This window comes from Onychostruthus taczanowskii, unplaced genomic scaffold (genome assembly GCF_017590055.1).
Source record: "Onychostruthus taczanowskii isolate IOZ18803 unplaced genomic scaffold, ASM1759005v1 scaffold113, whole genome shotgun sequence".
In the NCBI taxonomy this organism is placed as follows: Eukaryota; Metazoa; Chordata; class Aves; order Passeriformes; family Passeridae; genus Onychostruthus; species Onychostruthus taczanowskii.
The window spans coordinates 1,846,872-1,859,285 of NW_024497963.1; the positions used below are offsets into that span (position 1 = coordinate 1,846,872).

Genomic DNA, 12,414 nt, shown 5'->3' on the forward strand with positions numbered 1-12,414 from the left:
ACGGTGCAAGGAGCTTGCAGCCGGCTGGGTGCCTGGGGGTAAGTCCTGCACCCCAGGCAAGCTGCGCCATACACATTTTAAGACCTTGGGCTACAGCCCCTCCTGCACTCTGGGAAGTAGCCACAATTCTAACAGGCAGGAGAAGGGAACTTCCTCTCCATTTCCTGGCCAGAAGCCACAGCCAGAGCCCCTTCCCACCCAGCAGGCGACGAGAGGGAATGTTTACCAAGCAGGAGCAGCATCTCTGTCTCTCCTCCTGCATCATCCCAGCCATGCAGGAAAAGGGCAAAATCAAACTACGGAGCAGTATTGGAGACAAAAATATTGCAGGCACAGAAAAACATATGCTTTGAAGTCTCTGGTGCTCAGCTGAAAAATAGTACATGGTGTATAACGTCTGAGTTTTCATCAGGAATGCAATACTATTGCAAAGTTGCAATTTTGCCAAAGTAACGAGCATATAAAAAGTTTTCTATCGTATTTTCGAACATTCATTATAAAGCCCCTTCTTAACAACCCAATAACTGAAGTCTGCATATTCAGCCAAGTTATCAGACCTACAAATTTGGAAAGACCTCCAGCACTAGTCTACTTAACTGGATGCATTCCAGCATCTTTTCAGCCAACTGGCATTTGCTCCCAAATTTACAGCTGGCAAACAACCTCCTTAAACATTTCCAGTTCCTCAACAGAACTGTTTAATGTCTACCTTTAACACACCAACCACCTGACTTCAGACACAGCACTCAGCAGCTCTGACCGCAGGGCGCAGAGTTATAAAATTTACAGCTTCTTGAGCTGGAAAACCACAGGCTCTGGGGCTGGAATCTGCTGGATCTATTCCGAATGAAAGGAACTGTGCCTTTAGCTTACGGCACAAAATGTTAAAACAATGGATAAATTCAACTCTCCTGAGAAAAGAACCTTTTCCTTTTGCTGCTAATTTTGATGTGAAAGCTAAACCAAGACATTCTCTACACTAGCTGTGCATCTGCTCCTTGGTTTGAGATTTTTTTTTCTCGTGGCCATCCTAAATTTCCAACATAATACTCTATTTTGCAGGTCAGATTTTTAAAGAGTCTATTAACATTGCTTTGCTATGATTGACTTGGTGCTTTCCAATATTTTTTTATTGTAAGATGTGCATGTAAAGTTACTTGCAGCACACTGAATTAAGAGAGATAAATTGATACAAGCTAAGTTCCTATTCCTTCCACAATGTTTTTTTCCATGTATAGGAAAGGATACTAATGCCTGGCTTGTAGCAGGCTGAAAAGAAGACTCTGTGAGGACTAAGACATTTACAAATCACTTACGGAGAGAAGCTGAGCACAGAGGAAAAAAAATACAGGTAAAAAGGACTATTTTCATGTGCATATGCCCAATTCACAAAATAGGCAAGAGCCCAAACTCTGAATCCCAGCATCCACAGTGCCTTTGATCTGCATCCTCAAGCTGCATCTACATTGCAAACGTCATCTACACGTCCTGGGTCATTCCCACGCTTTGGAGGCCTTGGGTAATTTCTTTAGGGGGATGTACAAGTCTGCAGGGAGGGCAGACAGAGAAGTCTGTGTGAGGACACGTGCCTGGCTGTGCTCTGCTTGAGACCTGCAGTTCTCATCCCCTGGGGATCTACATGCTGTTTAATAAATATTGTAACATCCAATGTCCTTAGCCACATTCTGATTTCTCTGCTCAACAAGGTTAATTCCATGGATTTCTTTGAATTTATTCTGGTATATTTAAGCATGCAGCATATATGGTTCTGGTGGAAAAGTGTTTAAAACAAGTTTTAAAACTAGTTCGTTGTCCTCAATGGGCAGTTATTGGATGGGATCCTTGACAGTGGCAGAACCACGGCTTCAAAGGAAAGAGGGAGAACACCTGTTTGGAAAGCAGTAAGGAAGAATTACCCACTGGGTACTTAAGCCAAACCTTAAAACAAAAGGGGTTTTATCTCTTCAGTACTTCTAAAATTACTTTAAACACAGTCCTAACTAAAAGCTTATGACAAACTACTGTTTTTCAAGTCCACTAAGGTCATTAAAAGGAAAAAAAAAAAAAAAAAAGAAGTATCCTTGAAAGGGTCCTATATGATCTCATTTCTACTTCAGCTGTTTCAAATTTATCTTCCATTGTTATTATGCTCCATTTTTTTAAACTGTTCACATGCTAAATGTACAACCTTCAGGGATGCTGTCCAGCTAATCTCTCCTCACTACAGGAGAACCCTTTTATCCATTGTATTGAGTCAACATCTGTATCTTATAAGTACATCTTAGGTCTCTTTAGCCTACTTTCTCTTCAGGGGAAATCAGTACAAATTTATCATCTAGTAGCTAATAATAAATGTAATCCTTTATAACTGCAACTTGGCTTTCTCCCAGTGGCAGCTACATCATCAGCAAAGCCATTCCACCTGGTCTCCCTTCTCCTGTTTTCCCCTATTGATAAAGAGGAAGTGATTTACTGGATTTAATTAGACATATTCCTGCCTTGAAGCTCCATTCACCTTCTCTTCCTGTCGATGTCTGCCTCTTTACAAAGCATCCTTTCCATCTGTTACTTATTGATGTTAAAATAAACTCTCTTTATTTCACAAAGATGTCACAATTTCTTGATTTAATGTTTCACCAAGTCTGAGGTAAACTTCAGGGAGGATTCTCATCCTGGAAAACTTTGCTTTCTCCAATTGTATTTGACTTCTCAAACCAGTCAATTCTTCCTTCATCTGCTTATTGATAGAATGGAACAAAAAATTACAAAACTATCATGTTTTTAAATTATTTCCTCAATCCCTGGCCATGCAGCCTTTTTCATGCCCACATAAAGTTTTGTTTTCTTGTGCCCTTTCACAATCTTTCTCAGTATTTGAGTCGTGGAGGGTGACTGAATATTTCACCAAATGAATGTCCCCAGTGAGCCTCACAGGTGACAGAGCCCTGTGGGAGCTTTCCTTCTCCAAAGGATTTTCAGCAGCTGGTGGTGCCCACTGACAGCCCTCGTTTGCAAAGCTGGATAATTAATGATAAATATACTGACTGTTTCTCCTCAAGTTAAATATCTTCCAGTTAACATAAAAACATTGAAAAGGTCTTTAAACAGGAATAACTGACCTTGGATTATCTAGGTCTACATAAAAGATAAATCAGCTGAAGGTAACAGCTACATTAAAAAAAAAAATGCTGTTTAAGATGAGACAAATGTGCTACAAAAACTATATTTTAAAAAGCTGGTATCAATTTCTCATCCCAGGTTAGCATCTACCTTATTTTTATACCTCTGACCACTGACCATTATTTCATGTAATCTAAACTGGGCCATTTCAGCGACTGTCTTCTGAATCTATGAATATTTTTCATTTCAGCTTTACTGGCTTTTGAAAACCCATAATCACCAAAAATATCAGTAATGTTTACTTCAGAAGGACACTGATACACAAATTCTGAAAGACATCAGTTTACTGGGTTTCCCCTTCCCCCTCTCTGTGAAATCAATTCCTGAACAATCCAGAAGGGATCCTGATGAATCCTAAAACCTCATGGTGCATTCACCCTTCCAGCAGTTGTGCTCAGGAAATACTGGTCATGCATATTAATTCCACATTCATCTCACAATGTTCTCTTCAGAAAATATTTGGCCACTGCAGTTTGTAATTTTTCTCCCACAACCCAGTTAAATTACAGAGTCACTACTCTTTGTCTTTTTTTGTATGATTCACACCCATAATTACATATCTATAATATATAGAAGTATAGATATGGAGGGGAGGGTTTGGTGAAATTCTAGGGTAAATAAGAAGAGCACTCTATATCTTTTTCTGGTCTCTCACCAATTTTTGAATAGTGTTGAGGACTGCAATGTCTGATGAAGTGAAACGTGCTCAGCTGAACTCTTGAAAAGCCTGACAGAAAAGCAGATGCAAAGGAACACACTGTACAATGAAATATAAATACACCACATCTCGTAGAACTGCAAGGCTGAACTTGTGGTGTGCAAGGCAATGAGAAATTTAAAGATTTTTTTTTTTATTTGCATCTCCTTCTGCTCTCTCAATACATGCTTCAGTTGTCTCTTTCCAGAAAATATTTTGGAGAATGACTGCATTTCAAAGGAAGTGATTGCCTTGAGCACAGACTTGCCAGACCTGTCTGGTCCCATCCTCTCCTGGGAATGCTGCTCAGAGGACGTGCACAGCCTGAGCTTCCTGGATACCTGCAGCCTGCTTTGCATGCCGAAACAAAGGCAAAAACCTGGACCATTTCAGCCACCACACAAATCTCTACCAAAATTTTAACTGCACAATGAAATGGGCACGAGCTGTGTTAATCTGGCATTCAGTCATAGGTGAATGGAAATAAATACAGCTGCAAAACCTTCGATTTTTCAGCACATCTGAATAATAAAAACCTCCTGTATTATACATACAATTTATCCACATCCTCAATACCTGCAGTGCAGCATTTTACTAGAGCTCACACTGCATTATTTTGGAAGAATAACAACAGCCTTAATCTAGGAAAAAAAGTATTAAATATATTTTGAATACAGCCTAATTAAAAAAAAAAAATTAAATATCTAAAGATTACAGGAAGAAGTTGAGGTCCAAACCCTGGAAAACCTTATCTTACATAAAACTAATGTAGTTGAATAAAAAATTGCAGCAGGACAGTTTTGTGTGCTTCCTTGAAAATTATAGGTGAGATAAAAATGAAAACAAAGCTACACTGTAGTATGCTTAAACACTCCCTTTTTTCAGCCTACCATCAGTTTCTGGTATTTAGAGCTGAAGCAGGATTTGTTTCACTATTATGGCTGCAAGCAGACATTCAGCAATTTTGTTTCTCAAAACATATTTCTTCAGTTTTCTGGCATTTTTGCTCCTTAGAGTTACTGGTAAATTATAAATAATGCAGATCTCTGAACAGAAAATTCTGCTCTTTTTTACCAAAATTGAGCTTGATGAATTTTGCCTAAACTATTAAAGGGGAAAAAAAAATCTTAAATCCAGCTCATAGATATGTGTAATTGGGGAATAAATAACTTTTTTAGCCATTAGAATCCCCAGCTAGCAATGCCAGTGGTAGGTATTTCAATAAAAATACAAGGAAAGCTTAAATAAGCTCTGAAAGGAGCAACAGCCTCCAGTTAAATGTTACATCTTAATAAAACTCTTTAGCATAATTTGAAAGGATGAAAATAGAAGTGTTATTTGGCATTAATTTCTTTTCTTTAATCTTTATTCTGCAACGTATGTGCATGATATGCAGCCAAGTCTTCCTGCAGGCAATTTATTATTCATACTTCAGCTCTATAATAATAATAATAGAGCTCAAATCTACTTTGGGTTATGACAAATAAGATTCCTGGGAGTTCAGCTGAACATTTCATAGTATTTGTAAGTGTGGTGGTTTTGGTGTAAGGCAGATGGTTTGCAGGGAGGGAAGCATGTCTGTAGCTTGTAGACCAAACTGATCAGACTAAAGGAAGATCCCTATGAACACACACACCCAAAATGAAAATTCTTCAATGAAGAAAAATGTCGCAAAAGGCATTGTGAATTCTGATGGCAATTTGTGGAAAGACAAACCCTTAGCCCGTGTCAAACTGCCTGTTCTAAAGCTTGTGCTCACTCTACAGAGGTCTAACATGCCCATGCTCCAGGGCCCTCAGTAGTTCCCAAGGACACGTTTCAGTCCATTACTCAGCCAGCAGGAAGAGCAGCAAAACTCTTCAGTATTCAAAATACACACTCCTCTGGACACTTGTGAAAGCTTTAATAACCCTTGAAGAATATACTTCATGTCCCAGTCTGTGCTTGCTCTTTCTTGGTTTAACAGGCCCAAGCTGGGCGAGGGAGCGGATTCCAGAGCCTGGGATATGGGATGGGGGCAAGGACAGCAGGATGCTGCCATGGCCAGGGGGCACAGCACCCACTGCCGTGCTCCCCAGGGGCACTGCACGTTCCAGAGTGCTGCTGGAAGGTGTGGGAAGCAACTGAATCCCTCCTGGGGGGGATCCTTCCTTCTCACTGAGAAGGAAGGATTCACCAAAACAGACCGAACAGCTGAGTTACAAAGCCAAAGACCTGCTAGAGCTAAAAAGGGCAAACTAACGGAGCTAACAGGAAGCAAAGCCCTGGATGGTTCAGCCAGAAATGGCCCCTCAGATATTCCAATGCATTTTAGAAGAAAATCTAGCTAAGCAACCTAATGCAGAAAGAGGTTTTTCTCAGAACAGCAGTAGCAAAGGCCAATTTCAAAATTGTAAGGCTTGAACTAACCATGTAAGTACCAAGTTTCCTTTCTGCTCACAATAGTTTCAACACAGGACATCTGGCAAACAAAGCAGGTGACACAAATTTGATTGTGAGATAAACAGATATAATAGAATAACTGAACCGACAGAAATTCATTTTACAGGAACCTGTGTGTGGTATTTTGACTGCATTCCAAGGTGGCTGTGAAAATGGCTCCACTCACCTGCAGTTTCAGAAGCATTATTTGAACCTGTAACCACTGAGCATTGACATAATTCCTTTAAATTCCTTTAATTTTTACATTACTGGATTTTATTACATGCCATGTATGGGAGGCAGTCATAATCTCCATCACCACTGTGCAACTCAGAAATTATACTGTAGGGTGTTTTATGCACCTTCCTTTTTGCCGAATTTGTGACAGTTTAGTAAACTTCAGATCTCGCTAAAGCAGTGAAAGGCCTTTCAATCTAGCATGACGGACCATACAATTAAGTCTGAATGCTATCATGACTCAACACTATTCTTTAATCTCTCTGAGAGCCCCAGTGCAGAGCTGAAGCTGTCATTACCAATTCTGTAATGGACATCAGGGCAAGAACAAACAGAAGCCAGGCTTACTTCAAAGACCAGCGTCTCATTAGTGGGTCCTGCCGCATAGAGACTCTCGGGATGGTTAAAGGAGCGTTGATAATCAAAAACTGTCCCGGCAAAAGGGAACTTCCCTGGCCAGTCGATTGTCCAGTCTCCTGTCAGGTAGTACCTGCTGGCCAGGCTGCGCACGGCCAGGTAGCTGGGGGAGATGTGCAGCTCCTGCAGCTGGATGCTGCGCGCGCCCGCTGGCACCGTCACCACCGCGTAGTAGTCTGTGAGGAGAGGAGGCAGCAACGTGTCGGCAGCTGGCACACACAAGGCTGGCCCATCTCCCTGAGCCACTTTGAAAATTAGCACAGTTCGGAAGATACACCCACCAAGTTAGCCCATTTTCACCAGGAAAAACCAGTTCTGGTTTTAATGTCCCCCCCGCCCCGCCCCATGCAGCCTGTAATCAGAGTAACTCTGAGGTATTTAAATTCCTGAAATTTTTCCTTGTGATTAAAGGCAAGAAAAAGCAAGTTCACCTTAGAAAAATTCAGAACACACTAATAGTGGCTCCACTGTAGCTTTTCCTGTAGTTCCCTACAGTGGTTGGAAGATGCTACTGCCAAGCACAAGGGCTGTGAGGTGAGGTGCACTTGGATGCAGAGTCTTCACAAAGCCCTGGATATCAGAGGATCTCCCTGCTGCCAGCCAGGGCTGCATTACTACATCCTGGACAATTTCCTGGCCTATATTACTGCAGTAAGGACATGTCTTATGACCAACAGCAAAGAGATGTTCAAAATACCCTTGTGCATACTGAAATCTTATCTGCGTTTTATGCCTGAAAAACTGCAGCACGGTGAGATTATTTCCCAAGAAGCCTGTGACAGTCCACTAAGGAAAAGTCCACCTCCCAGTGCCTGGATCTTCCACTGAAACAACTTCCAGACTACTTAATTTGAAAATGGACATGGAAATACTGTCATGTTTGGCATTATGCTGTTTTATATGTTCCACAGTCCCATCCCAGTCAGAGCTGCTGACAGCTATTTTTTCACTTGCCTGAATCCTAAAATCTCTTTTAAGAGGAAATTCACACGTGTAAAGGGAAAATGTGGCTTAAGAAACAAGAGAATTGTTTAACCGATGAAGACTTATGCTCACAGCCTTCTTGTTACCAAGAAACAGGAGAAATGTGAACTCTCATCTCACTCTCCCTGTGATTTTCTGCTCACATCTGGACCCTCAGCCACTGCCTGAATGAGTAAGGAGTCATATATATTGCATGGGGACACAGCAGAGCAGTGAGTTGATGGTCATGGGGAAACAGTTTTCCTTACCATTAGCTTTGTGCTGGGTCAAGTATTGGCCTTTAAAGAACTTGCATGTTGAATTATCTCCTTTACAAACTCCACAAGCATCCAACACAGCTTTGGAACCAAGTCCATGATCACACCCTACTTGCTGCAAACAAAAGGCACAAGTGAAGGACTTAGACAAAAGGGAATTTGAAGAAACAGCTGCATTTTCCCTAAAGGAGTCAATTGCCCACTAATAAAGAAAAGATAGACATTAGGATTGTAAGGAACTTAATTTTATCTTACTTCACATATTCCATCAATACAAACATCATAGTTATTTGGAGAACAGAGAGTTCCATCCTTCACTTTGCTGGACATTGCAAAGAAAAAGTCAAAGTCTTCAGCTGTGCAATACAATTTACATCTGTCTTGCTCTGGGGAGAAAACAAACAAACAAACAAAAAAAGACAAGGAAGCATTAGCAGACCTGCTCTGTTAAAGAGATAAAAAGCATCTTGCCTCTTGTTTCTTCCTGTATTCTAGAAGATAAGCTACAAGGATGAACTGTGCATGATGACAACTTAGGACACCAGAATGTAGCTAAATACAAATACAGCTAAATGAAGTACTTTATATTGTGCTTTTTTTAAAAGCACACATGAGTTTGTTTGTCCACACAAAGAATTAAGAATTCAACCTCAGTGTAAAAGCACTGCCTTAGCCCTGCTGCTGCCTCCTGCTTTCAGTTCCACTGCATCACAGGCTCAAATTTCATTTTAATTAAGATAAATGGGAGACTGCAATAATTATATCTGAAGTTTATTTAAAATTTGGGAAGAGATAACATGGCACAAATGACCAGTTCAGCTGAAAGCTAGAACTGCAACCAGACTTCCCCCTAACAAAAGAATTTTTCCTCCAACAAATCCCAACCATTGTCAAATTTCTCCTTACACATGGGTAGTGAGTTATGCTTATAAAGGGCTGATGAATTCTGCACAGACAAAACCAATCATGAAATTATAAATATTATCACAACTGCTGAAATGCAGAGTTTTAATACAAATTGATGTGCAACAAATAAAAAAGTTTTTAAGAACATGAAATTGGATTCAAAAGTGAATCCTTTTATTGTTGAATCAGTAGCTGGATTTCCAGTAGTCCCTTCTACAGAGCCAAAGAATCTGTGGCAGTTTTGAAAACCAGATCATGTTTCCAGGATGACAAATGTAGATCTTGGCAGAGCTTTTACAAAGCAGCTGTGAGGAAGGATGGGCATTTTCAACTTCAGAATCACTTGGGCACATCTTGCTTTTGACAATTACGCCCCTTGTCCATAATTTTAAGTCTCTTTTACTAAACACATCTCCTCCCATTAAAACCAATGCAGGCCACCTTAATTTCTATTAAACAAGATGTTATACACATCCACTGCTACATGCTCTGAAACCTCTTTCCTCTGTTCACTGGCCTGTTAGGATATTTTTAAATACCCATGAAAATGTCCACAAGGACATTTGGAGGAAATATAATCATGCTACGAATGAATGTGCATGTATATATTTAATTATATACATTGTCATCAAAACCAAATTTGTTCATGTGCTAAACAAAGCAGATATGATGTGAGAAAATTCAGACACTTTTATTCAAGTAGTGCTTTCAAACTGGAGAAAATATTTGTTTTAGCTGATAAAAGTGAATACTGATTCAAAATATTCGCAAAATTAAGACGCAGAAAGTAAAAATAAACTTGCTTGTGCAAAATAACAGAAATAGTTATTGAGACCTGAACTTGATAAGGATCTCTTAGTAAAAGATGACTTTTAAAAATGTATGAGAGTACATTGTTTGCATTTCCACTTCTCATGGGACCATAGCAGCAGAAAAGTCAAAAGGTTGATTTACTGTTACATTTCGAAATCTGAGAACATTCCAAAAGAAGGAAGATTCTGGTAGTGTTATTGTGGAAGCTTACTTTTCCCATGCTGAAAATTCCATGGAAATTGTTTTGCTTGGGTTTCAGACTAAGCAATATAAAATATAAAATAAGAGAGAGGAGGGTGGCAACAGCCGGGGAGTCACGGTGAGGACAAGGACTCGAATTCCCAGCCCAAATCCATCCTGCATGTCCCTGCAGGCAGGATCACACAGCAGCCTGGCTCCAGCTCTGCCAGAGAGCAAACACACCTCAGGCAGACCCGGGGGCCTGTGTGTGCTCACGGGGGTGATGCTCACCCGGAGCACACCGGTGAATCGGCGCCCAGAGCTCCGTGTCCCTGAGAGCAGGGCCACGCTCACCTTCCACTTTGGTGTAGGGCTTCCACTTGTAGAACCAGCCCCGGAAGGGTTTGCTGTTGTACTCTGCACACTGCAGGGCTCGGAAGTCCAGGCTGCCTGCTGGGCAAGGCTGCTTGTTGCAGAGCTGGTACACACGGCTGGAACCTTGGCAGAACTTCCCACCGTACTGAGGCCTGCAAAGCAAAGAGAAAAAGATCATTCTGCAAAGTCTCCCTTTTGCGTGATTGGCGTGTTGCACGTGTGTGAGAGTACAGGGAACAGGAGAGGACATTTGCCCTGGGAGATCAGTATTTCTTATATGGGCCATTAATTTTCATGGTTCCTAAAACCAAGCAAAGCAGTTGACATGAATTATCTACTTGGATCACTGCAGACTCAGCAAAGATGCAACCATCTAGAGGTGAGTCATGTTTGCACTAATTTAAATTTATAGGGCTATTTGGTACTGGCCGGGTTCAACCTTGTTATACAGCTATTTTTACTCTGCTGTAACCAAGGAATGAACATGTGCAAAGAATTACCTATCACAATTAGAGTTAATAAAGGATAACATAACACTGATCAAACAAAAAGAGAATGAATGATTACATTTGCTTGTTCATTTATTTTGTAAATCATTTTGAAAAAATGTGCTTTTAAATAGTCAGAGGAAAGAGAGACTGTGCATAGTTGTCCTGCTTTAGGAAAGTGCTGGAATTTCGAGGTAATTTTAAACATGTCACATCCACTTCAGCAAACCTCACCTGGGCCTTTCCCTTCATCCTGGCCAGAATGGAAAGAGCATATTCTATTCATTTGCTCATAGCTCACATTATCAGAATATTATTTTTTTTAACCATTTGGTCTGTACACAGATATTGTACAACAATGTAAAATGCAAGAGTTGCTCTTTTGAACTTAGCAATTCACTGATGTAATTTGTGCAGTTTCACAACGCTCAGATACACATCTGCAATCACTGAGCCAAGTCTTCAAAAAAACAAATTCTAAGAACTCTTTATTGTATTATACATTTCCAGGATCGAGTGAAAAGAAATGTACCAATGCTACACTTGCACTTATTTATGTAATGACTTTTTAAAAAATTTGGGAACTTACATACTTGAAGGACAAGTTATAAACTTCGAGTGGACAACTTTGCCCATATTATACACAGATTAAGGAAAAAACCCCGAATAATACAAAAGATACTGAATAACAGTAATATATTAACTAAAAGCAAAAATTTAAATTTCTAAGAGTACAGAATGTGCAATTGAAACATATTGTTTGTTGAAATCCCTAAACACTATGCTGTAACTATTCCCCACAGCCAAGGATCCCATGCAACTCCTGACTTGCTCATGCTGGAGTAGCATGGAGACAGCTCTGTGCAAAGTGGAGGAGAAAATCCAGGTGCTTCTTCTCTTTGCTGTGGTATCATAACTCCCATATGTCTAACCCTCTAACCAAGCTGGGACTTGCCTTTTTTATGCTTTACTTACACAATTATCTGCCTTTTCCAGAATTCTGGGCTGCAAAACAGTCTTTCAGAGAAAGAGATGGAAACCCACCTGTTACTGTGTTTAAAACTGTCAAATCACCAGTGCTGTGGAAAAAACCACAACTTCCACTGACTTTTCCTGAGGTCACCTGCCAGCTACACTGATACTGGGTATAATGGTGAAGGTCTCAAAGTCAAATTTTCTGTCCTAGTTGGTGGCAATCCAGCCTGTGAAGGACAGGGAGGATATGGAACATCAGTGAAATCAGGGAGTGTTTATGTTGACTTTGAGCAATTGGTGAGAGCTTTGAGTTAAGGCAGCCAAACTGTTGGGTGCTGACTCAATTCCCTACAGACTTACTTTACAGCTTCAGCACATGGAGGATTTTTGACCTCCTTCAACCCCAGAGAACAAATCTGCTTTAGTGTAAGGAAAAGAAGCAACCTCCTTCCAAGTAAATGCCACCAAATAAGCAATATAATAG

At 40.4% G+C, this 12,414-nt stretch overlaps 1 protein-coding gene across 3 annotated transcripts in view; it reads right to left on the reverse strand.

Moving 5' to 3' along the window:
* The window catches only part of ADAMTS18 (ADAM metallopeptidase with thrombospondin type 1 motif 18), a 78,195-nt gene that overhangs the window by 19,731 nt on the left and 46,050 nt on the right, over nucleotides 1–12,414 (reverse strand). For all 3 annotated transcript variants that reach the window (XM_041426547.1, XM_041426564.1, XM_041426556.1), the window contains exons 13-16: nucleotides 10,447–10,619; nucleotides 8,449–8,579; nucleotides 8,185–8,308; nucleotides 6,884–7,128 (exon numbers count right to left, since the gene is read on the reverse strand). In XM_041426547.1, the coding sequence (XP_041282481.1) occupies nucleotides 6,884–7,128; nucleotides 8,185–8,308; nucleotides 8,449–8,579; nucleotides 10,447–10,619 (673 nt within the window). The remainder of the gene's footprint in view (nucleotides 1–6,883; nucleotides 7,129–8,184; nucleotides 8,309–8,448; nucleotides 8,580–10,446; nucleotides 10,620–12,414) is intronic.